The sequence below is a fragment of the Biomphalaria glabrata genome, chromosome 1 (genome assembly GCF_947242115.1).
Source record: "Biomphalaria glabrata chromosome 1, xgBioGlab47.1, whole genome shotgun sequence".
In the NCBI taxonomy this organism is placed as follows: Eukaryota; Metazoa; Mollusca; class Gastropoda; family Planorbidae; genus Biomphalaria; species Biomphalaria glabrata.
Window position 1 is genome coordinate 42,368,404 of NC_074711.1, and position 27,516 is coordinate 42,395,919.

Consider the following 27,516-nt stretch of genomic DNA (forward strand, 5'->3'; position numbering starts at 1 on the left):
CCTCATAACTATAGAATATCAAGAGATTAGTTCCCCATCCCTTCAGCAAGTACCCTAACAGAGAGAAATTCAAACAAACTCCAGACAATTTTCCAAACTATTTTTCATCCTCGGAAGTCTTAAAAGCTGTTAAGACAAGACTGTGATGATACAAACAGGTGTCACTTTTTTTTTCTCCAATAAATCCTGAAACTCAACTTGTCAATTTTTATATTCCCTGAAACTGGGTCCCAAGATGTGAAACAAGTTTAACAATTCTACTTCAAAATGGTGGCTCATGTGATAGGAACCAGCAAACTAAGATAAACAGGAAAGGCGATAAGAAATTAAGATCAAGATCTAATTTTACAGAACCCAATTTTTTTTTATTGTAGTTGGCAAACCCTGAGAAAGGGCATTAGGATGCTTCAAAACCCAGATCTCAAGGGTATCTTGTAAAAGTAGCACCCCTAGTTTCAAATGACAGAAAAAGAAAAAATAATGCTGGAATAAATAAGTTAACAGCCTGAGAATTCTGGGAGAACATAAGGTGCCCTGACCGGGGCTCCCAGTGGTGAATACTGTCTGGGCTTGAACAAGCAACTATAGTAAAGTGCAACAATAGTAAAGTGCAAGATGGACCACTGTCCGATTGGTTCATATTTTGCACAGTTCAAGCCAAATTACAACTCATAGTTTCCTGCTGCAAGGAGGAAGAGGAAAACCTGACTCATATTCGTTTCGACTGCCTCAGACTTTCTGAATTCCATCTAAACACACCTGAGAAGCCAGAAGAACATGGCTTGTATGATGACATGTACGTTATGCACAATAGCAGGGTCCTGTACAAGTCTCATTTAAATAGAGTTTGATGATGATGATAATCACCATCTGACATAGGTTTTGTTTGCGTTGAATATGGTAAAATGTTAGGACTGCCCAATGAAATACTGCACTCTTCATTAATCTTTAGACTTGAATACTAGCCTCATATAGTGTAAGACTAAGATAAGTCTAGTCATTGAAAAAATGAACACAGTTTCTAAAATCTGCAAAACCCTAATTGCAATCTATTCCACCAGATCTCATGAAGTTATACTTATAAACAAATCTATGAGGAACAGACTGGTTGGGATGAATTTAAGTTCTATAAATCAGTTACTTTCATCTTCCAGTAATACATAGGAATCAGCTCTTTATCATTTCCTAGTGATAAATGATTGCATTGGGGGAACATTTTACTTTTATTGTTTGTAGAATGTTTTTTGTTTGTCCTTTGTGTCCACATTTATTTGAATCAATAAAATCATTTTCTCTTACGAGCTAAGACATCAGAAGTAAATGTTGTGCTTAAATCAATTACGCAATACAACAGCTTGGAGAATGTGCAACACCTTACATTGTCAGCTTAGGGTTAAATCAAGAGGCTACAATTATTAATATAATAAAACATGTCACTCAATAAAGCCTGATAGTACTCCAACAACTACCAGCTCTACCTGTTTAGACATTATCTTTGTTCTAAAATCGCCACGGCAATAACAAAGAAAGAATGACCAGATTTCTTTTTAAAAAAAGAAAAAAAGGTTTTCTCTTACTGTCTGTGGAAGTCTCCATTGCCTCCCCTGAGTTTATTTTCATTATCTCCACACTGCGTGAACAGACTTCTGGTGAGTTTCCTTCCCCCATAGTCCTCCAGATCTTCACATGAGCTTACACAGGATCTAAGTAAAAATGGAGTTCCCTCTGCATGAGAACTGTTAGTCACATTGATCATTTTAACCCTTGGAATACTGACAGTCTGTACCCCTTCAGTTGAAAGAGAATTTTCTGTAGTTAAAAATAAATAAAATATTATTTTTATAAACAATACATTTGTGATACACTTTTAAAAAATATTAAGAGTTTCAAAAAACAACTATACACTGCTAATGTATAGTAGTATGTGTAAAATATAATCACAAATGAATGCTAACAATGTTACCTCGATTCCTATTTAATTCTGTGAGTTCGTGAAGTTCTACCTCATCTCTAGGGCAGTAGTTTCTAGTGGCATCATTTGGCGGGACCCTATTAGAGATATGTCAATTATACTTTATATCAGCAGAATTTGTTATAAATTAAAATCCACGTCACATACACAGGATCTTTGGATGGATCTTGATGAGGTATCAATGTCTCAAGAAGTTTCTGTGATACTGGGGATTCTTATGTAGATATTATCTCTAGATCTAAATATATCTTTAGAGATTCAAATAACGAAGATCCTTCAATTCAAAATACAAAACTTTAATTCAATAACTAGGAATCACTTCAATATTACAAAATGTACAAATAAAACTGTATCAAATGAATATCTTCTTCCCAGCTCGTTAACAAATAAAATTCAAGCAAATATATTAATTCTACCACTGAGTTTTATGCTTCACTACCTCACCCACCTTTCCTTTCATAAATATACCATCTAACAACTTTCAGTACACAGCCTATCTCTATGAAATCTTCTTCACAACTGTCGCGTCTCTGAGCTGAAACAAAATCTCTGGGCAAAGAACACGCTTCAACCAATCATTGCAATTCTCAGGCGATACCCATGCTACTATTGTGTGATCAGATGACGTCAAAGGTTTTTTAAGTCTTTTGAAAGATCTGGAAGGAAAGGCGGATCCAAATTACCATGGCCACATCAGGGAAAAGTTAAATCTAGATGAACTGATAGGTGACGTATTACCCCCTGTCCTCTTTAGCATTTTGTATGAAATTAAAAAATGCATACATATTAAAATATTTACATTCAAGCATAATACATATGAAATGTCATAAATTTGAAATATGATAAATGATTATGACTGGAAGATTTAAATCTAAATAAACTGAAACATGACACCACATTGATACTTAGTAGTCTATGAGACAAATTATGTTAAATAATTAGGAAAATAACAAATGTACCCAATGTCTGATAAGAAATGCAGTTAATAAGCCAGGTTTCGATCTTTTTAGCACCAATATCAGAAGGTACAAACTAGTAACCAGAATCTTACCACCCTCCATACAAAATAGTATTTAAAGAAAACTTGCCTAAGATCACTCACACCTAATGAATGAGGCCCTTCTCATCTCCTGTCTGAATAGGGCCAGCATGAACAGTCATAGCTGTACATTTGTTTTGAATAGAGCCAGCAGGAACATTACATAGTTGTATATTTGTATTGAATAGGGCCAGCAGGAACATTACATAGCTGTACATTTGTTCTGAATAGGGCCAGCAGGAACATTACATAGTTGTATATTTGTTTTGAATAGGGCCAGCAGGAACATTACATAGTTGTACATTTGTTTTGAATAGGGCCAGCATGAACAGTACATAGCTGAACATTTGTTTTGAATAGGGCCAGCAGGAACATTCATAGCTGTACATTGGTTTTGAATAGGGCCAGCATGAACATTCATAGCTGTACATTTGTTCTGAATAGGGCCAGCAGGAACATTCATAGCTGTACAATTGTTTTGAATAGGGCCAGCAGGAACATTCATAGCTGTACTATTGTTTTGAATAGGACCAGCAGGAACGAACATAGCTGTACATTGGTTTTGAATAGGGCCAGCAGGAAAAGTACATACTGTACATTTGTTCTGAATAGGGCCAGCATGAACAGTACATAGATGTACATTTGTTTTGAATAGGGCCAGGATGAACAGTACATAGCTGTACATTTGTTCTGAATAGGGCCAGCATGAACAGTACATAGCTGTACATTTGTTCTGAATAGGGCCAGCATGAACAGTACATAGATGTACATTTGTTTTGAATAGGGCCAGGATGAACAGTACATAGCTGTACATTTGTTCTGAATAGGGCCAGCATGAACAGTACATAGCTGTACATTTGTTCTGAATAGGGCCAGCATGAACAGTACATAGCTGTACATTTGTTTGGAATAGGGCCAGGATGAACAGTACATAGCTGTACATTTGTTCTGAATAGGGCCAGCATGAACAGTACATAGCTGTACATTTGTTCTGAATAGGGCCAGCATGATCAGTACATAGCTGTACATTTGTTCTGAATAGAGCCAGCATGAACAGTACATAGATGTACATTTGTTTTGAATAGGGCCAGGATGAACAGTACATAGCTGTACATTTGTTCTGAATAGGGCCAGCATGAACAGTACATAGCTGTACATTTGTTCTGAATAGGGCCAGCATGAACAGTACATAGCTGTACATTTGTTTGGAATAGGGCCAGGATGAACAGTACATAGCTGTACATTTGTTCTGAATAGGGCCAGCATGAACAGTACATAGCTGTACATTTGTTCTGAATAGGGCCAGCATGATCAGTACATAGCTGTACATTTGTTCTGAATAGAGCCAGCATGAACAGTACATAGCTGTACATTTGTACATGTAGACAAAAAGATGGTGACATCTATGGCATGGGTAACCAGGCAAGGGCTAAAGGAGCCCACTAAAAAGAATGGGATTAAATGATATCTAGTTGATTGGAGACCTTAAGGTAGAGGGATTGGCTAATATCTCATTCCTGGTTTCTGAAACAAGTTCTTTCCTTTGATTATTTATCTCAGAGGCCACTAAAAAAAACACAAGTACAATGTCTTACTGTATAGATGCAATGGAAGATCCAGTTCTGGTTCCCCTTTTTTTTCGACGGTAGATCATGGCAGCTACAAAGATCATAACAGCCACAACAAGAACAGACACACCAATAGTGATAAAAACCCAAGTAGATATACCTCCTAGAATACAAAAAATATTTATTTCATGTAATAATTAAATAACTGTAATTTAATGCAATATTGATATAACGAGGGATAATAGTTAAAAAAAAAAGAAAAAAAAGGAAGAAAAAGTATTTACTTGTAGGTACTATATCTTAATTTTATAATATATTATCATACATTTGAGTAATACATTTTGCCAACTGCAAATGTTATTAGTAATTAATTTTATGTCTGTTTTTTGTAAAGAAAATATATTTCTTTCAAATAAAAAAACAGACACACACAAATAAATATGAAAAAAGTAAATACAAAAATACCTGACTCTGATGATGCTTTGTCAAACTCATTATTCCTAAAAACAAAACATTTGCAAATTAATTTTTTCTTAGTTTTTGAATAATAATAATGTAGATCTAGATATCAACATTTAAAAAATGTATAAAACTGCAATCTGTATAGTCTAGACCATGGGCATAGCCAGGATTTTTTTTCAGGGGGGGATTTTTTTCTCTCCCCCCCCCCCCCCCCCCCCCCCCGGCGGAAAAAAAAAATTATTTATGTGTGTGTGTGTACATAAACTTTATTACATTCTACCCTTCATTCTTTCGGAAGACGTTTATTGTGCCCTAGAATAGGTTCTTCCTGGAGTTAGTGGAAAAATTGTAGATTCCCCGCCATTTCTAGCAAGGGGGTCTGGGGGAGCGTTAGGAGCTCCCCCAGCGCTGGGCTAAGCCCCGCCGCCAAGTACTATTTCTGATATTGAAACCCAACAAAAGGCATATTCTGATGTATCTACAGTACATTTTCCTGCTATTAAAAAGTAATATTTCAAAAACCTAATGTGCTATTCTTACTGACTTAGATCCTCCCGCGCCGTTCGGAGCATTTGACGTCAAGCTGTTTCCATATGTGACAAGTCAAAAACTCGCTGTCAGAGTCACTCAAATTTATCACAGCATTAATTATTATTTTTCATTATTTATTTATTTTATTTTAATTATTTCCCCATCCTACTCCTAAATTTCTTCACCCGCACCACCTTTTCCGCTCCAGGCTAGACTTAGTTGACCACATTGGAGAAAACTAGGCCAGTCCTTTCATTTATCTGCCCTTGACCGGGGCAAAAATAGACACGTTCTCTTTGATCTCATCGGCAGGATGTCTGACAGCCGCAGTGGACACCACCCTGTGTGGAATGCAAGTCACTCCCCCCCCCCTTCTCCCACGTCTCTCTTTGATCTAAGAGATTACCCTGGTCAACACACCACGTGATATTCCAAGGTGCGACTCCCACCTCGAGTCTAATCCACCCACGTGTAAGATAAATCTTAGCCTAGGACATTTCCTGTTTCCGCCCGCCTTTACCAGGCCTATATAAAGTAGATCCAAATCAAATCAGACCCTCTCATTCATTGTCGTTGAGCTATCGAGTCTGGACTACTTCATACATTCTTTCTCCTAGAGGAATACCTGGTGGTAAGCCGAACTTAATCACAAGTTCCATCTTAATTACTCTGTGTATATTTCCATTGGATTTTATCATGTGTAGTTTATTATTTCATTTATATTTAATTAGTGCATTGTGTATTTCTCACTGTCGTAAGTAGAAAACATGAACATGGCTAATGTATATTTTATGTATTGCATTAATCTATTAATGCTACGTTGCTCAATTGATCATTGATGCAACCATGTATATATTTGTACACCTTATTTTATTTCCTTTATCTCGGTTGACAGCCTTGATAATTTTACTATCGCACTAATACTGCGCTTAGAAAGGAGATATGAGTTATCTCCCCTGTATTGAATTATCTCCCCTTTACTCATTTTACTTTAACGAGAGTTGCGCCTCTTGAATGGACACCCTCTCCATTCAAGCGCGCTCCATTGTTCTCGATCGACGGTCATATGTAAACATACCGTCAGGGTCGCTGACCACCGCCCAATTCAACCCCCCCCCCCTTTTCTTTCTCTATCCACCTGTGTTGTTTATTTGAGATTATTATTTCCCCTTTTATGTACATTTTTATATTAGTACTTTCCCTTTTATGTACATTTTTATATTGCTACTATCAGCCATCTATTTTCCAAATCCCATTTGTCATCATCTCCTCATTGTGCTCTAAAGCAATTTCACCAATCTGACGGATGCACCTCAGTCGAGGGCATCGATAAGATGCATAAGAGACATGTCCTAACTTGTCTTTATTTATCCGCAGCCTCCCTCAGGTGTCTGCCTATTTATCTATTGGATTTATCTGTTTAGTTCAAACTCTCTGCCAATCTTCCTCTTTTCATTTACTTGTTTTTCTTGAGGTGCTATAATGTTGCCACCACATTTCTTTATATCATTTTCTCTTCTTTTTTTTTTTCTCTTGCTGAACTGGATCTTAAAATCAAAGTTTAAAGAAAGAGCAGATAATTTTCATTGACATTTAGAGTGAAAACCCCATATTTCAAGGCAAGTATTTATTATACTCTGCTCACCAATATTTACAAAGCAATAGTGTGCATTAGCACACCATTCTAAATTGACCTTAAGACATTATTGTGAAAGACTGATAACAGAGTTCCGTTCCATATTTGGATGACCAGTGAACTATGTGTCAAGGAAGAACTAGTATGTGTGTTAACTGAAACACCATACATTCTCATATTGCAAGTTACAATCTTCATCCACTCTTATTTCCTTTCCCAGTGTTGCTTGCCTAAATTTCTATTTCAAATTAATCATATAACAATTTGCAAAGTTTTACACTAATTAAATATAAGCTCTAATTATTAATGTCACTGATCCTCACATGATTTAAATTTTTCTTTTTTGTGAAAAAAAACAACATAATGCTTAGACACAAACAAAGACATGCATCAAAGAATAAATTTTCAATTTAAAAAAATGTTAAAAATGATTTACTCAGGTGCTTTTGGTTGAGCTGAGGCAGTTAGATTACTTTTTGGTGAAGGGTTTTCATGATCATTTGACTGGCTCTTTTTTCTTTCACTGGATATTTCCTATAAAGAGATGTTATAACTTCTTAAATACAGCAATTCATAATTTAAGGCTTCGATTTGGTTATAAATTTTGATATAAACAAATATAACAACTCAATCTTAATATTGAAACTAATATTTTTAATAAAGTAAGTTTTAGCGAAAATGTATTCAGTTTAAATTATGTTGGTGAATTAAAGAGAAGGTTAAATTATGTTAGTATTACTGTACTGCATGTATTGAGACCATAGTAAGATCATTGGTAGCACAAGGGGTGTGAGATCATCTAGTAAACAGCTCCTTGTGGAGAGTAGGGTGAAATAAAAGTTGTTTTTTTTTTTTTTTTTTATCTACAGAGATTGAAAGAGAGATGTATAGTCTGTATTAGAAAAGTGAATGGGGGGGGGGGGGGTCCAGAATGTGGTGTGCATCTTTTTTCTGTTTCCTATTTATTGATTGGGGGCTTCCGAACCTGGGGTCCTAGGTTCAAATCTCGGTGAAGACTGGAATTTTGAATTTCTGGATTTTTAGGGCACCCCTGAGTCTACCCAACTCTAATGAGTACCTGGAAAAGTACCTTGAGTACCTTGGGGAAAATATAGGCTGTTGGTCATTGTGCTGGCCACATGACACCCTGCTCAGTAACCATTGGCCAAAGAAACAGATGACATTAACATCATCTACCCTATAGACTGCATGGTCTGAAAGGGGAACTTACTTTTTACTTATTGATATTGATATCTAACTGATATACTTGTACATTTTATACATATGTTGAGTTGAAATACAAATCTTAATTACAAGTACAAATTGTTTCTATCTTAATGAGAGTTATTACAGTGTAAGAACCAAATACCTCAACCTAGAGAAGATCACCCTGTTGGTAACAGTCTGGACTGTGGTTTCTATTTCTAATATACTCATCAGCAATTAAACCCCCAGACCAAAAGATCCTGTACAACCACCCGAAAGCAACATATATAGTAGCACTTTAAGGCAACCTAATTACTGCATTACTATTTTTTTAAAACAACTTTAATAAGTTTATTGAAGTTGTGTCCATAACATAGCTTCCACTATTTGTGCTTATTTTAAAGTAACATGCCATGGTTTATCATTACAATAACAATAACAGTTGATCAACTTAACAAACTTGATGAAGTAGTGTTTTAGCTTAGGTATTGTTGTAAGCCTTTTTCAGTTGTAACTACTATAGTTCATCTCGTAGAACACTTTTTCATATGACTGTGGAACCCTATTTTGGAGAAACACTCTCATTCACATAGATTGCAAGTTAAGGTGGCTTTTGCTAGAGAAGTAGAGAAGCTAAACATTTTTCATTTGGCATGCTTTTCTTCCAGAGCTGAGGCCCATGTTTTTTTGCTGCTTTTATAGCTTTCTTGGTCACTGTCATGGATGAATGTCTGTATGTGTGTATAATCTACTTTTACAGATATGTGTCAACTGTAATGTATGCACAAATGACCGGAAGTGTGTTAGTTTTTTAGAGAAGGAGATACCAGCGTGTAATATGTGCCATGAAGTATAATAAAGTTTCTCTGTTTTGATCAAGTTGTTACGTGTTTGATGTAATTACAGCTGAACCCAGGGACACCTAAACTTGGATATAATATAAAGGTAGTTTCTAAAGAGCTGTTGAAATAAAGATATAGTAGAAAGCTTTAACAGTCACAATCTCTCTTCACATAGTGAGGTCTAGGGATATTCTTATTCTCCCCAATAGTCAGTATATTCACTGCTTTGAGGTACCATTTGATTACATCCACATAACGGAGATGGGGCAAGAGATGATTACTATTACTCACCAAACCTGACACAGCTTGCGCTATAAGATTTGCAGATAGACAGATGGGAAGCAACATGATTCATTTAGCTGAAAAACAAATTATAGGCAATTCAGATTTTAGTGTTATAGAAATTTAATTGTTAAAAAGTTTTATAAGCATTCCTTTCATTTTTTGTATTATTTTTAAATTGATTAATACTTAACACAGTGAACATCAACATTATGAAATATTTTCAAGGAATGTTGAAGGTTAGTGACTTTCTTTTTTTAGACTTAAAAGATTTATTATATATAAAAACTAGTATAAAAACTTTTCATGGTGAATTAACATATTTTTATGCATATAACCCGCTGGTTATAAACGTTTTTACACACGAATGGCAAAGGTGCAGAGTTTAAAAAATTTATTTTACTCATAAATATAGCATGACGGAAACTATGGACATACTGACGGGTCTTTATAGCTTCTATAGTTCGCTGTGTGGTTGTGAAATGTACATAGGAAAGCTTTATGAACATCTCATTATAAACCTCATGAAAACAAATAGTACCGATGCAGCACAGAATCAGGCCAATCCTCTGCCAATTGTAAGGCCCAGCTTAGCTACTGCAGCAAATATTTCTCCACCGTCAACAGTTAAATAGGTCAATGACTTTTGTCGAAACAACTCGCATTTCACAAGTGTGTTGCACTCTATGTATCAATTGTGGAACAACAACTGGAGTACGATTGCATCTCGAGAGACAGACATCTGATGAGCAACAACTTTGCGTACTAGTAGTTTAGGGCAAGTCACTCTTTGAACATGGAGCTGCGGGTTGTATGATATTGTTTCTACTTAATTTGTAATTTGTGCGGGGTATATGGACGTTTGGGTTATACATGTATGTGGGTTACATGCGCGAAAATATAGTAGTGTATAATTTGAGGTATAAGCTTTTATTTCAACCAGATTTCTTTTTACTTAACTTATAACAATAAGTATATAGTACATTTTTTTTATGTCTGTTGTGACGAAAAAAATTATTATAAATACCTTTTTAAGAAAAGTGAAAACATCTGAAAACAATATATCAATGCAAAGAAAACAAAGCTAATGTTGAGCTGTGGTGGTGGTGTTTTTTTTTTCATAATTTATTTAAGCATAAAAGAAAATGTACATATATTACAATTCACTTTTATTGATAAATTTCTTTAAGTATATTATCTAAAGAAATGAATACAGTTTCAATAAAAAACTTCAACTTTAATTTTTAACACACTGTGACTCTTTTTAAGCCCAGGACTTGAGAAACACTCATAGACTAATATTTGTATTTTCTCAACATTGTGCCAGTGTTGAAATTCAGTGTCTTAAATGTATCTTATTATTTTCAATTAAATTATTTCAACCAAAACCATGACTAACCTGTATTGACTGCTTTCATGTTTAAACCAAATATAAATAACAAAATTTTAATGTAAATTCTTGCACTTGAAATTAATTCATCATCCCATATAAGGTTACCTGCTGGTAATATAAATATTAAAATATTTTAAATATAGTTTATGTATTGTAAACCTTCCAATTCATCCAAGCAATGATAAAAGTGAAATATATTGTTATGAATCTCACTATCCAGGCTCTCTGCAAACTGCACCATACACCACCAACTTAAAGAACTTGACAAGTCAGGGCTCCAAAATAACGTAAAGGTTTAATGTCCATAAATAACAGCCAATACTGTACAATTGGCAGCACGTAGAACAGTACAAATAGCTCTGCGATAACAAATATCTCTCCGATAACACCGTTCCGCCGTATCAAGTCTTGCACTGGCCTCTCCGTCTCGTTCCGGGCTTGCACTGGGTTCAACAGTTCATGACTGACTTCACACACTTGGGCTCGTTGTGTCGGACTCGATCACAGACCAAGATCAAGACGCCGTTCATCTCAACTGTACTTGACAGTACTCCGCACTGAACCGTCGAAATGTTCCGTACAGAACCACACCGTTGAACTGTGCTGTAGTCGACCGTGTTCTGAACTCCTGTCGTGAACCCGCTTTCTGAACCGTCTTGACTGCGACACCTCCGCTCTTTAAATAGGGTCCCTACTGGCCTTCTAGAACCGGACAGAACGTTGCTCGACCATTCTGGGACGCTCCTGAGCTCTGTTCACGACGCCGATCCTACTCGAACATTCATGTTGTTAACTCGTCTCGGCCGATCGTCGTAACTCGTCACGGTTGACCGCTCGTCTAGCGCTGGCCTGGTGCGATTTGCGTCGGCTGACTACACTCACACCACTACCCCCATCTGTGCCACCACCAGGTTTATAACAATATTATTAAGGGCTTTAAAAAGTTGTTTTCAACTAAATCTTGTCTAAAACTTGTATGCTTCAAATAGTTATAGCTAAAAAGTAATTGTTCAAATGGTTACAATGCTAACTATAAGTTGTTCAAATGGTTACAATGCTAACTATAAGTTGTTCAAATGGTTACAATTCTAACTATAACTTTAATGCTTCATGTGGTTATTTTTTCTAACTATTACATCATTTCAACTTGAAATATGGTCATGGCTCTAAATAAAAATACAAATGTTTGAAATGCTACAATTCCAACTATAAATTAAAAGCTTCAAATAATAGTTACAGTTCTAACAAAAACTTAAATCCTATTAAGGCTATGATTCTAATAACATTAAAAGTAGGGTTACAGACACCAACTTGCCCAAAGGAAAACTGAAACTCTTTCCGATTGAATTATTTTGATCCAAAAAATGGAGTTTTCAGGGATGAAATTTTCAAGGGGGGTAGAAATACTAAAAATAACATTACTTTTTTATTTTGTTAAATATTCTAACATATTTTGATTTTATTTTAAAGGAAAATGAATGGGCTACAAAAGTATAATATATCAAATAAATTATTCAAAAAAAATATTTTTTCATTAATTTTAAACTGAGCACAGAAAATGAAAATATTTCAAAAATTCATTTAAAAAATTATATACTGAAAGATTTAACCTTTATTAAACATTTTAAATTTAATCCATAATATTGAAAAAATACAATACTAAACACATTTGATCACTTTAACTCTTTCTCTACTAATCGACAATACCATCGTTGATTTTGACCTCATTAAAATAAATTGATGTTTAATTTTTATAAAATTGACTTTGTGTTGTATAAAAAATTTTAAGAGCATGCATTTCCCTTTAATTCTATACCAGATACAACATTTTCTGATAAAAATCAACTGGCATGGGTGGTGTTTTACATATTAATAGCCTAATAATCTATATAGACTAATACTGAGAAATCAGGGCTATAAGATCTAGATATGAGTCTAGATATAGTAGTAGTGTTAGAATAGTTAACTTCACTGTGTCACTGACAAAATCATGGAAATGAACACTCATTACACTGTCATTAAATAATTAATTTTAATTTTAACATCAATAGTCATAGCTAGAGCTAGCTCTATCAACTCTATCTATGCCTAGAATCAGAATAGATGTAGAAATTAGATAGTATTATTAAGTATTAGTAGATCTACACATCTACCCAGCCAGCAAAGCTACCTGTTCAGGCACGGGCTGAGTTAGGGGCCCGCACGGGGAACCGGATAGTCGTGCGGGGCAGTTTTTTCCTTTCCTACCCCGTCATGCGCCCATTCAAAACCCCCCTTAGATGAATGGGGCCCGTAAGTAGCAGGGGATGGAGAGATTCGCCCCATTGTTTCACTGCTGGGCGTCGGCTGGCGGTCTGAATTTTGCGTAATACAGTTAAGGTCCCACCACCTTCCCCCTTCTCGTCCTACTGGCAAGGAGTGCCCTCCCCGCCTCGCTCTTATCTCGGACGAGACCGTCGGCCAGGAAACTCGTTGCGTAATGAAATTCAAGGGGAGACAAAAAAAAAAGAGCTCAATACAATTGGTTCGGATAGTCTCCCATTTCATTATAAACACAATAAACTCATTGAATGTTTTGTTATTTTTTTATATAAACTTTTTATTGCTTCGTTTTTGTTTTTTTTTGTTTGTTGTTTTTGTTTTTTTTTGTTTTTGTTTTTTTTTTACATTAAAATATTTCGTTTTAATATATATGTATATAGATATGAAATAAAAACAAGTGTTTTATTGTTATACAATATATAAGGACGATTCTTTTGATTTAATAATTTTATTTACATATTTAATGAAAACTATATTTTTTGATATTTTAAATTTATCAGAAATTTTTTTACGAACAATATAAAAACTGATGTAAACGCTGCATACAATAACTGTATCCCTGATAGCAAAATTTTCGGGCCCGGTAAGGACCCCATTGGGCCTGCCCATACTAACCACATGGGCCTCAATTGGGGGAAGAACTCGGCCCTTAAGGTTGAGTCTGGGCTCAGTCAGTGGCCCCAGAAAATCCCCTTGTGAAATCCGTGTGGGACCAGTAAGGAAAAGGACTTGTGGGCCCCAATAAGGCTATAGATACTTGGCTCTTTGGGGAGAATTAATGAAAGCCCAAATGGGGCCCTTAGGGGTCGAAATCAGAAGGCCAAGATGACGCCGTGATGGAAACCTCATGGGGCCAGTACGGAAAAACATTAAGGGGCCTGAAAGGGCTAAACTCATGGGCCCCATTTGGGGGATGAACGTTGGCCCAAACGGGGGCCCTTAGGGCTGAGTCTGGGCTCAGTTAGGGGGCCCAGATGAAGCCCTGATGGGGCTAGTACGGGGAAAACATTGAGGGGCCTGCTAGGGCTAAACACATGGGCCCCATTTGGGGGATGAACGTTGGCCCAAACGGGGGCCCTTAGGGCTGAGTCTGGGCTTAGTTAGGGGGCCCAGTTGAAGCCCTGATGGAAACCTCATGGGGCCAGTACTGGGAAACATTGAGGGGCCAGAAAGGGCTAAACACATGGGCCCCATTTGGGGGATGAACATTGGCCCAAACGGGGGCCCTTAGGGCTGAGTTTGGGCTCAGTTAGGGGGCCCAGATGATGCCCTGATGGGGCCAGTACGGGGAAAACATTGAGGGGCCTGAAAGGGCTAAACAAGTGGGCCCCATTTGGGGGATGAACGTTGGCCCAAACGGGGGCCCTTAGGGCTGGGTCTGGGCTCAGTTAGGGGGCCCAGTTGAAGCCCTGATGTAAACCTCATGGGGGCCAGTACGAGGAAAACATTGAGGGGCCTGATAGGGCTAAACACATGGGCCCCATTAGGGGGATGAACGTTGGCCCAAACGGGTGCCCTTAGGGCTGAGTCTGGGCTCAGTTTGCCTCTAGTTTCTCTTTCTCTCTTTTCTCCCTACTGACAAGGAATGCTCTCCCGGTCTAGCTGTTATCTCAGACGAAACATAGAAAGTTATTACGTAACATAACTCGAGGGGAGGTAAAAGAAAAAAAAGAAAACCATGACTTTGATATGTTGGCTCGGATAGACTCACTTAGATTATTAATACAAACAATATTGCTGTTTTTTAATTATTTTATTTTCATAAAAATGTGTATAGGTTCCTATATGTTTTTCTTCTTTTTTTTTTTTCGTTCTTTGCATTTAATTTCAAGTTATAGAATGCTGATTTCTAAACTGTGATAATTTTATCTTACATTATACTTTATTAAATAAATTGGATTGTAGGTCATTTTTAGGTATAACATTCAATGTCATTAAGTCAAAAAGTGATTTATATTATATATTTTATTTATTCTTCTCACAGTAGTTTGATCAAAACGTTTCTACTATAACGACATATATATGGGATATTTGTGTGTGTGCATGTTTGTTAGCGCGCATGTGTATGAACTATGCATATTATATGCCAATTTAAAATTTCTAGATCTAATATAGTACGTGACACTTTAAAAAAAAAAGGGTCATTGCCTAGCTCCAAGATTTTTCATGAGATGGCTAGATACAAATGTGCGATTAATATGATGTCGAGTGTTTTGATTTTTTCGAGTAAAAAAAAAAGCAACTTGTGACTTTACAACACTTGCTGTAAATGGACCTTCACTTAGGCATCATTTTGACTTTGCTCATGTAATGTAACACCCCTGTGACCATATTCGCACTCCCTCTACGTCTATCTGACCCAGATGTTTAATTAACATCATGGTGATCTCTTTTATAGCCTTCCTCTAACTTAACTCCCCTTTCTTTTTTTTTTTTTTACCCACTCTGCTGGATTTCTCGAGTTAACACCTAATGAAACGCTAGACAAAATGACGCCTCTCGAAGTAATAAAACTGAATCTGTCGTTCTTGTAGGTTTCTATCATTGCGGAAGGTACCGGTACCGGTATTTACTGAACAGTCATTGATATTTAGGGTTATGTATTTTCACGTCTACCTCAGGAAATAAATAAATAAATAAATATATATATATATATATATTTAGGTTAACATACAAAATCAACAGATTCAGTTAAACAAGCACAGCATTGGTTTTTTTTTTTTTTTACGTTTTATCTGTAACATGTATTAAATATATTTTAACCATTCATACTACAGATCTGATTTACTGTAATTGTGTATAGTTGCACTGTTCAATTAGATTTCAAATAAATAAATTATTTGCAATTCTTATTGCATCTTCTGGTAATAAGCCGATTTTAAAAGTTTTAATGTAGCCTATAATGCTAGTTTCCAGTACCGGTAGATATTTTTAATGTAAACAAACTTTACACAAGCAAAGAATATTAACAATAGGGGTTTTACCAATCTTGTTTGAATTTATTTAGTCGTTTTGAAACATGACTAATAAGAATGCTTTTATATTGATTTAAATGTTTGTCTCAGTTATATTTAAATATAGATATCAATTTATAAAGATCGAGTGCGTGTAAAATTCCTACAAATAAAGATCAGCTTAGGTTAACACGTGTTTGACGTTTTCCTTGCTCGTTGCATAGAACGCGTGCTATCAAGCAAGAAAGTACACGTGTTCACACTGATGGTCAGTAGGTCAAGGCTCACTGACTCTCACTGTAAATCTTTTTCGTACCACCTCTTTACTCGATCTTTTTGTTGACGTAATAGACCTTGTGATCTCTTTCTTTTATGAGTTACACAAATGTTTAGGTCAATAACATTCAAATATAATGAAACACGTAACTAAAACTATCTTATGATTTAAATATAATTCAAGGAATTTTTATTTTAAAGTATAAGATATAACTGGCAAGATCATGATATGAACGACAGGATTTGCTATTCAGTTTCATACATTTAAAAAAAAGTTATCTCAAAATACATGCTACATGACAGATCTAATAAACTACATTATAGGCACAGTTCGTAAATATTATCGATGACTGATTCTACGAAGATAAAGAGCATAAAAAAAATCAAGAGGCATGCAAATGTGTTGTAGCCATAGTTGTAGACTATGTACGTGTCAGTGTTTTATCTAATATCTACTGTATACCCCATTCTAGAATATTTATGATTTAAAATATATATAAAATTAATTAGAGTCATATTTTAAATCGTGCAATCTAACTTTGTAAGAACCATCTTCGTTAATTATAATGTCTATAATGCAATTTGTGTAAGTACGGTAGTCAAGTAGATGAGGTCACGAGATGAACCAACACATCCTCACATCATTTGTTCAAATGCTGCACACTGCTATATGGTATCGAAATAATAGCGTTAATAAAACAAACAATTTAAATATTCAACAAGAGACACTACTAATACAGTATTAGAGAAGATTATAGTCCTGAGGGGGGGGGGGGGGGGGGGGAGAAAGACTGTGCCGCTGGTCAATGTGTAGGCTACCCGGTCACGTGGCTTACTTACAATTGACCAACCAGAGACAGGTCTACATGATAGGCTACAGCCTATTGCATCATTAAGAAAAATAGCGCCAGAACCAAACACCATGACCATCCCATTCCAGTCATAGTACTCATAGATCTACTTCAAGATTGTGTTGATTTGTGATTAACTCGAATCTATTCTAACAACTTTGGAATATGTGCGTCAAGCAAAGGTACTTTTTATTTTATTAGACAATTAGATCTACTTTATTATTTTATACTTATTTATAGAGATTAAGTCTGGATAAATTAAAGTAGATTAGATCTAGATCTAGAATACTAGAATACTAGAATCTAGATCTACATATCTACATTTAATTTTAATGTCATTTTTGTTTGTGAATGTGCTTTTTTGGTTTAAGTTTAAGTCTAGTCAGACTAGGCCGTCACTAGGCACAAATAATTATTTTAAAATTAATATTTTAAAATACGTGAGTTCTTGAGATCTATTTTCAATTTAAATGCAAAGTGTAGGCCTATAAATACATTTTTGTATACTGTTTTGTAGAAGCAAATCTAACAATTTTAAACTATACTATACTGAAACTAGTCAATAATCTTGTCATTCAATATGTTGTGCAGAATTTATAATTTATCTTTATATTGCTTATGCCTTATGTAGATCTATGTATTTAATATTTCTCATGTGTGACTGATTTAAAAAAATTGAAATGTTAAAAAAAATGATTTTCAGACTCTCGGAACCAAAGACAAGAGTGAAAGAATGATGGCATCACTATGATCACTTCTTGCTGGATCTGTCCAAGAGTCAATGAGTACAGGTATTTAATTTAAAATATAAAGTATTATTACTACTCAATTTTATTATAATTACCAATTGATTAAGTTTAAAAAAATTATTACTATACTTAGGCTACTATATTAATATTTTTTCATATTCTTCAAGGTGGACCATGTTGGAAAATAACTTTCAGTCAAGACTCAAGTTGAGACAAGAGCTCCATTGATGTTATTGATCAAACTGGTAATTTTTTTTTACAATATTTTCAAGCCAAAAATGTTGTATACAAATCTGATGATCCAGATTTCCTGAATAATTTATATTAGCAGTCTAAATTTACTTGTAAAATTTATTTAATACTTATTTTATTTTCTGTCTGCAGAACATGTTCTAGAGATACTGGAGAAAAGATTTGAGTGCAGTACAGACTCATTAATTAAAAGAAGCAGAGATAAATACAATCAGGATTGGGTATGAAGCAAAATTCCCAATGGCAAATAATGTATCACTGTTGGAAATAGAAGTGAAACTGAAGGATGAAGATTCTCATGAAAATTTGGTAAGGCCATATTATATTGTAATTGTAGGATTTAGGATGTAAAATATTTATGTGAATATGTACTTCGATAAACTGACCTAGATCAATTTTTTTTCTCCCAAAAAATGGCTGAAAAGTGTGTCAGCACATTTTACCCTTTTTTTAGGGGTGGTCATTTCCATCAAAGTTTTAGCATATATTGTATTTGATTTGAGGACTAATTATGATTACTTTTTGTAAACATAAGATATCAGAGATCATTTTTATTTGCTTTTGAAGCCAATCTGTTAAATTTTTCTTAACAAAAGTTTATGTGAAAGTTGACATTTTTATAACTTTTTTCCTATAAAAGTTACAACAATGCTGTTTGCTACAATAATTTATCATATTATGAAATGTGTATATTTCAAATTTCATTAAATTCTCTTGGCGCACTTTAAAGATATTTGGGTAAAACTTTACATCGCAGGACCCTAGTTTTTCAGGTCAATTATTTGGCAGCTGTCTATCCGCACGTATGATGACGTACTGACGTGACCTCACCTGCTCGCGCCCAGAGCGCGCCTGGTCACTGCCCTCTCTCTCTCTCTTCTTTTAGTACGTTAAATCGTAGATCTATGTAATATAGATTTAGATTTTTTTTTGTACAAATTCCAAGTCCAGAATGTGAAAGGAGGAGGGGCGAGCATATGTTAGGCTACACACTACTCTTCATAAACATCTAGCGGTATACCCATCTAGCTACTGTTATTGAAAATGCGTGGATTTCAGATAAATATCTGTACTTATAAGGAAACCCATTCAGTTTAATTTAATTTGAAAATAAAATAAAGAATATGTTGCACATATACGAAACCCAATATGATTGGTTTACTTCATAGACTATGGTTTACTTTAATTGATTACCGTAGCGATAGACAGCGCGGTGCTGCCACTTGCGTAACATTCTTCATAAGGGTCCTGCGATGTAAAGTTACCGATATTTGATATTAAAATTAACAAAGACAAAGAAGGGTAACATTTTCTTTTTTAAATAAAATAAAAGTGTTTATGGTTACAACAATCTCACTAATTGTATTGAATTTAGCATGTTAATATATATCTGTGTGCTAAGTTTGAACTTTGTAGCTTTGCGCACTCTTTAGATATTAATTTTCAAAGTTGATGGTTAAAATCTATTTTTAGTAACAACCAACACTGTGATTTACTGGAAATGGTCCATTTCTGTCTATCACAAGCTATTTTTAGAATCACACATAGGAATCTTTCATTTAGATTAAATTTTATAGTGTTTGAATGCTAGATTATGGAGAGGGAATGTGTCTTTATTATAATGACTTTGTAATCTGCAAATTTTAAAGTAAAAAGTTTAATTACTTTAAAATATAATATTAAATATTAAAATTTTTTTTTCAAATTTTTAGCTCAGCGAACTAATAATTTTTTTTTTTTCTGTGTGTTGTTTTTTTCTATTAATATACATGTAAATTAATAGTTAATAAATAAGTACATTATATTTTTAAAATGATGAGCTATTATTGCACAAAAATTCAAGTAAAAAATCTTTTAATAACTTCTAAAAAAATCGCAAGGTTTCTTTTTTATTTTATTGTCCGAAGCAAGAAATTTTTCATTTACAATCTAATTTTTAAAGCATTTAAATTAAGGCATTTTAAAATGATTAATTGCCAGTGCTCTACAAAAAGGTTACAACTGTTTTTTTATGAAGTTTATGAAACTTATAGTAGTTATAGTCATTAAATTTTAGGAAATATTTTTCTGCGCAGTGCTATTTTCATTTATAATTTATAAGAATTATCTATCTGATGCATATAAATAGCTATTTAAATACAGTAGAATTATAATTAAACAAAATAAAACACAATACAGATCTCTGATTTGTTTTATTTGTGATTTTTGGGCTCATATGATGATAAAATCACATATATTTTTATTTTTTGTCGAAGGCTTTTTTTATATATTAATTAACTTTTTTTCAAAGATTTTATTGCTTGGTCTTATTTTTTAAATTTATTTTAACAGAATACTGGTTAATGTAAAAGAGTGTGAAGTTTCAACCCCATATCTTTAAGACTTTTTATAATACAGTTAATTTAAGTTCAACTGTCAGTTGTTTCGGTCACAGATTTTTTATTTATTTACAAAGGCTAAAGAAGGCTAATTTTTGGCCACTAAAAATTTAATAACTTCCCTCACAATTAACTCAGCAATATAAAATTGGTATCATTGGAAAGCATTTCTCAAGCTCTATCTAACTAAATAGGTTCCATTGCATTGTGATCATTTTGAAATTTTTATTGAAGTACCTAATGTGAAACAATAATTCAGCTATTTATTTATTTATGTGTCAGCAGAATCATACTTATCTCATCTTATATATTACAGATCTATCCAGTGAAAACAGCATTAAGAGAACAATAGTATGGATTATAACTTGGCTGGACTGGACATGGCACAAACAGAAAATAAATGTATTGAATTTTCAATCCAAATTATGGATATTAGGTATGAATTTTTATTTCCATATTTTTAACTAACATAATCTTTATAATTTTTTTTTATGCCACAATTGCATTGTTACTTTTCTTTCAAATCATTTCTTGATCAAATGCTGCGTCAACCTAACCTAAGAGGCTCATAAGTATTTTAATTTTTTATGAACATTGTGTGAAAACTGATAGGTCTTTATACCTCCTATAATTCGCTGTGTGGTTGTAAAATGTTTTCTCCACCATCACCAGATAACTATGTCAGTGACTTTCTATTGGAAAAACATACTACTTATACATATGATGGTAGGCTCATATTTCACAGAATTTTGAACTCTCTGTTATCACTTGTTGGAACAACTGAATCTCAATTGCATCTTGAGGGACAGATAAACAACAATTAATGTACTGTTAGTTTACGCCAAGTCACGTTTGGTATATGATACGAGTTGTAAGATTAAAAAAAAAATATTTTTTTTTTAAATTTTTTTTTTTAACTTGTGTAGGATATGTACATGTGCGAAAATACAGTAGTTAATGAAGCCTGCATACACAAATCATGAATAGATAATGTCAGCATTTTTTGGTTTGGAAAAAGTGAAAATCATTGTGTTTTTGTTTTTTGTATGTTTTATATGAACATTTCATTTTGAAATCATAGGAATATATATTTTTTTAAATTTTTTTTTTATGTTCTTCTTAGATTATTCAAGTGAGTTACCCAAGTCTGTCAAATAACTTAGAGAAAGTACTTGAACTTGGCACATGTGATGGCACAGAAATCGTAAAAAAAGAAGGATGATCCCAAACATGTAAAACATTTTACAAACAAACCTAATCAAAGTTTATAAATGTTTAAAAAAAGTAAGATGCACAAGCAAATTTATTTACATACTACAGATATTAGAACTAATGACTAATGGAAAAAAAAACTACCTATCTAGACTTAACAACAAAGAAATAAGTAAATATAATATTTCAAACATGTGCTGGATCTTGTTAGTTTAATAACATACTATGTAGGTGCATTACATAAAACATGTAGTGGTTCTTGGTTGTTGATTACCGGTACTGTGCTTTTTTCAAATACACATTAGTTTTGTCATATATTAATTATAAATATTTATGTTCACCATTAATTATTTCGTTCAGCTATAGCAACATAAGGAAGGCATGGTGGCTAAGTGGTTAAGCATTTGGCTTCCAGACCCGAATTAGAATCTCAGTGAAAATTGGGATTTTTAAGACACCCTAACTCTGATGGATACTGGTACCTGATTTTAGCTGGGGAAAGTAAAGACAGTTGTTTAGCTAGCCACATGACACCCTGCTTGTTAACCATTAGCCAAAGAAACTGATGGCCTTAACATCATCTGCCCTATAGATGCTAAGTTTGAAAAGGGGAACTTTACTTTTATTACAACATAAGGTTATAAGTTGACAGTTACAGATGATGTACCATATGAGCATCATTGTTGTTTACTGGCTTTTGAACAGTAGCTTGAAACATTTGCTCTTACTTACATAGAATATTCACTGTTAAAAAATTATGAATATGATAGTGCAGCTAGTTACTCTGCTCAAAATTGAAAAAAATATTTTGTTGAAATTATAAACATGAGCTACCGGTATATATAAATGTATAGTTTTCATTGTTGAGCACACACTTTTCTTTGGTACTGGGTAACGTGCATGACCTATATTTTTTTGAGATATTATCATCTAAAATTAGGCGAGGTCTTGAGAATATTTACCTCGAACAGACTCATCTTTGGGTTTTTGTGCATGTAGACCCTATTGATTAAAAAGCACCATTCTCTAATTATATTTTACTTGTTTAAATTTATATATTTATGGTTATTAATTATTCTTTGTATTTATTTTTTTTTGTAAAGTAAGCACTGGTATTTTTCTAAAAGTATGTTTCACATTTATTTCATTTTAAACAAATTAAGTCATTTACTTAATGTACAATTATGTTCTAAATGTATGTTTTTAAAATTTCAGTGTTTATATTGCTAACATTTCACAAACTTGTTACAGGTAGCTTATTTTTGTTTTGGTCATTTTTTCTTTAGAACTACCGGTACAACATAATCTGATGTTAATTTGAAAAAAAAAAAATTGTTTCATGATTGTGAAAACAGTTTGCTTTTCAATTTACATACAGCAGGCTCATACTTTGTTTAGATAATTCTGAATTACATTCTATATATAATTTATATGTTTCTGTATAGGCTATTCAAGCTTTTGTACATGTTAAAATTTCATAAATTTGGTAGCCATTAAATTTTATGGTATAAGTACTTATTGTATTTTAAAAATATAAGCATCCATATTTTAAAAACTTATTTCTAATTTGCCATTTTAAGCAATTTGTTATTACAATTAATATTTAAATGAATATGCTTTTACTTATTTCAGTGTACATATTGCTTACATTCCACCAACTCAATACTTTTTTTGTTACTTTTATTTTTTTATATTTTTTTTACATAATTACAAAAGCTAAGTTGTTGTTTTTTGTTGTTATTGTTGTTGTTTTTATGATTGTCAAAACTGTTTGCTTTAAACATAATTTTTATACAGCACTTATACTTTCTGTAGATGATCCTGAATTATGTTCTTTATAAATTTGTTATAGATTTTCATGTTATCATTCACAACTTTTTTGTTGACTCAATGCATTTTCCATAGTATACTATAATATTATAGGATCAATTTTCACAGTTAAAATCTTTGCTACAGGTATTGCTTTTACTTTTTAAAAAAGGTTTTTAGTGTTTTCCGGTATTTTTAATTATTTTTAATAGTTGCTAACATTAACATTTTATAATGCAATAAACTATTTATTTCAACTAGTAAATTGTTTATGTAATTATTTGTCATTTTATGCCATTTCAGCTAGAGCTCAGTGTCATTTCTTACTGGCCTCATCTGGGCCCCTAACTGAACCCAGACTCAGCCCTAAGGGCACCCGTTTGGGCCAACATTCATCCCCCAAATGGGGCCCATGTGGTTAGCCCTTTCTGGCCCCTCAATGTTTGCCCCATACTGGCCCCATAAGGGATCCATCAAGGGTTCATCTGGGCTCAGTAAGGGCACCCGTTTGGGCCAACATTCATCCCCCAAATTGGGCCCATGTAGTTAGCCCTTTCTGGCCCCTCAATGTTTGCCCCATACTGGCCCCATGAGGGTTCCATCAAGGGTTCATCTGGGCCCCCTAACTGAGCCCAGACTCAGCCCTAAGGGCACCCATTTGGGCCAACATTCATCCCCCAAATTGGGCCCATGTGTTTAGCCCTTTCTGGCCCCTCAATGTTTACCCCATACTGGCCCCATGAGGGTTCCATCAGGGCTTCATCTGGGCCCCCTAACTGAGCCCAGACTCAGCCCTAAGGGCACCCGTTTGGGCCAACGTTCATCCCCCAAATTGGGCCCATGTGGTTAGCCCTTTCTGGCCCCTCAATGTTTACCCCATACTGGCCCCATGAGGGTTCCATCAAGGGTTCATCTGGGCCCCCTAACTGAGGCCAGACTCAGCCCTAAGGGCACCCGTTTGGGCCAACGTTCATCCCCCAAATTGGGCCCATGTGTTTAGCCCTTTCTGGCCCCTCAATGTTTACCCCATACTGGCCCCATGAGGGTTCCATCAGGGCTTCATCTGGGCCCCCTAACTAAGCCCAGACTCAGCCCTAAGGGCACCCGTTTGGGCCAACGTTCATCCCCCAAATGGGGCCCATGTGTTTAGCCCTTTCTGGCCCCTCAATGTTTACCCCATACTGGCCCCATGAGGGTTCCATCAGGGCTTCATCTGGGCCCCCTAACTAAGCCCAGACTCAGCCCTAAGGGCACCCGTTTGGGCCAACGTTCATCCCCCAAATTGGGCCCATGTGGTTAGCCCTTTCTGGCCCCTCAATGTTTGCCCCATACTGGCCCCATGAGGGTTCCATCAAGGGTTCATCTGGGCCCCCTAACTGAGCCCAGACTCAGCCCTAAGGGCACCTGTTTGGGCCAACGTTCATCCCCCAAAGGGGGCCCATGTGTTTAGCCCTTTCTGGCCCCTCAATGTTTACCCCATACTGGCCCATGAGAGTTCTGTCAGGGTTGCATCTGGGCCCCCTAACTGAGCCCAGACTTGACCCTTAAGGGCCCTAATTGGGCTTTCATTAATTGTCCCCAAAGGGCCAAGTATCTCTTACCCTGTTGGGGCCCACAAGTCCTTCCCCTTACTGGCCCCACAAGGGTTTAACACTGGGATTTTCTGGGCCCCCTGACTGAGCCCAGACTCAGCCCTAAGGGCACCCGTTTGGGCCAACGTTCATCCCCCACTTGGGGCCCATATGGTTAGCATGGGCTTGCCCAGTTGGGGCCCTTACTGGGCCCAAAATCTTTGCTATCAGGGTATCTAGTTACTAGACCTCTAGTTAGTATAATCTAGATAGATTCTATATAATATTATAACAGATCTTAGACTAGAGATCCAGATCTAAATTGTAGTATTGTAGATTTAAATACTAGATCTAGATTAATTATTATTGACAGTTAATGATAATGAGTTATGACTTACTAATACTAGTCTAGAGATGATGAGATCTAGACCTAGAGGATCTAGGTCTAGATAGATGGATAGTCTAGTAGGCTAGTGACATTCTGATTCTAGTCCAAGTGACATTCTAGTCAGTTAAGTCAGTCCTAGACTATAATAATAGACTTCTCTATACTGTAGCTATCTGATCTTATATAACACATCCAAATCTATAGTATCTATTCTACATTCTACTACTGTACTAGATCTAGTACCTAGATTTCTAGATATATCTAGAATCTAACTATTATATCTTGATTATTCTTGATCTAGGAATAGACTCTCTAATCAACTCTAATGTCTCTATTATTATTATATTATTATTAACTCTAGATCTATATTATTATAATAATTATATCAAGTCTAATAAGTCTAGACTTAGACTATAATGTATATATATTAAGTCTAAGTAATATTAAGTGAGTCTCAAGTCTATATAACACTATAACAGTAATATAACTAGATCTATAGATCTATATATAAATATAAAAATATAGTCTCTATACTATATTATATATAATATATCTATATTATGCCCTGAGTATATATTATATATCTAGATCTAGATCTAATCAATCATCTATATTAGATTTAATTAGATCTATAATTCTATATCTATATTTATAATATATCTAGATCTAGTAAATCTAGATTTAGTATCATCTAGGAGAATCTATATAGACTCTACAGACTTAGCCTGACTTAGGAATTAGATATCTAGATTAGTTAGATCTAGATTCTAGTTAAATCTTACTATCTAGATCTAGATCTAGATCTATGTAGTCACGAAGTTAGTGACAGTCTTATTCTAGATATTCTAATAATCAGCTTGCTTCCGCGTTTAGATCTAAATCTATATTGATCAGTGATGAAAAATACAGTCTGAGTTAGGTCTATAGATTCTTATTTCTTCTTATTCTTATGATTTGTTACAGTTAATTTTTTAAAATTTATTTATTGTAAATTAACAATCTAAACTCCAGATCTAGATTAATCTAGACACAATCTAGAGCTAGTCTGTGTCTGTAGACACTGAAGGCTTAGTGTAGTGTGTTTTATATTGTGTCTAGATCTAGAATCTATGAATTCTATTAGTGTGATGGTGTCGATGTGTTATTGTGTTCTACGCATATGACTATGACGTAGATCTAAAAATTAAACCAACTATATAGATCTAGCTTACAGTGTGCGACCAGTTTCTGTTTCTGTGGCAGCCTGTGATATACCGCTCAGGTAACGGGTGGTAGCTTCTAGATCAGGAGTTCTCAACATATTTAGGGCCTAGATTTTTATTAATTTATTGTTATTCGATGATAGATGTTGCATACAACTGAATCGGATTTGATTTCAAACATTTTAATTGTCGCAGCAGAAATATTTCAAGTTTGCAAATAAATGCATAATTAATGTATCGTTACGTGTAGTCGTGTTCCATTGAAGAAGGTCAAGAGTCATTATTAATAGTCATTTAATTTACTTATTTTAGGTCCGCAACTATTTGATTGCCTCATAACAATCAGAATGGTTAAACCTGCAATATGTGTACTAAACATAGAGTTGAAGCTAGGTGCTGAAAAACCTTTTTAAAGTAGTGAATTAAATGCTACGAAAATAAGGGACTGCGCCTACCAAGGCTCGAACCAGTGACCCTGGAAACGACAACACCGCCTGTGCGACCAGTTTCTGTTTCTGTGGCAGCCTGAGATATACCGCTCAGGTAACAGATGGTAGCTTCTAGATCAGGAGTTTAAGAATAAAGCAAACTACATGCACCTACTTCCATGAGGGGGGGGGG

The 27,516-nt window shown here is 34.7% G+C and overlaps 1 protein-coding gene and 1 long non-coding RNA gene across 7 annotated transcripts in view; one reads left to right on the plus strand and one right to left on the minus strand.

Moving 5' to 3' along the window:
• Window positions 1-26,980, minus strand: part of LOC106057772 (uncharacterized) — a 39,915-nt gene extending 12,935 nt beyond the window's left edge. Inside the window, exons 1-8 of one of the 6 annotated variants that reach the window (XM_013215092.2) lie at window positions 26,905-26,980; window positions 10,938-11,039; window positions 9,548-9,615; window positions 7,645-7,742; window positions 5,045-5,079; window positions 4,607-4,742; window positions 1,964-2,049; window positions 1,578-1,809 (exon numbers count right to left, since the gene is read on the minus strand). In XM_013215092.2, the coding sequence (XP_013070546.2) occupies window positions 1,578-1,809; window positions 1,964-2,049; window positions 4,607-4,742; window positions 5,045-5,079; window positions 7,645-7,742; window positions 9,548-9,604 (644 nt within the window). In that variant the 5' untranslated portion in view covers window positions 9,605-9,615; window positions 10,938-11,039; window positions 26,905-26,980. Of the gene's footprint in view, window positions 1-1,577; window positions 1,810-1,963; window positions 2,050-4,606; window positions 4,743-5,044; window positions 5,080-7,644; window positions 7,743-9,547; window positions 9,616-10,079; window positions 10,917-10,937; window positions 11,040-25,703; window positions 26,025-26,904 lie in introns of those variants that run through there. The other 5 variants (XM_013215090.2, XM_013215089.2, XM_056037361.1 and 2 more) reach the window with 5 other exon arrangements.
• LOC129927633 (uncharacterized) lies at window positions 17,247-22,048 on the plus strand. Its single transcript, XR_008779247.1, has 6 exons — window positions 17,247-17,516; window positions 18,038-18,125; window positions 18,251-18,328; window positions 18,468-18,644; window positions 21,030-21,149; window positions 21,837-22,048. It is a non-coding gene; the product is annotated as an uncharacterized LOC129927633 (long non-coding RNA).
• Window positions 26,981-27,516: the final 536 nt, after the last annotated feature.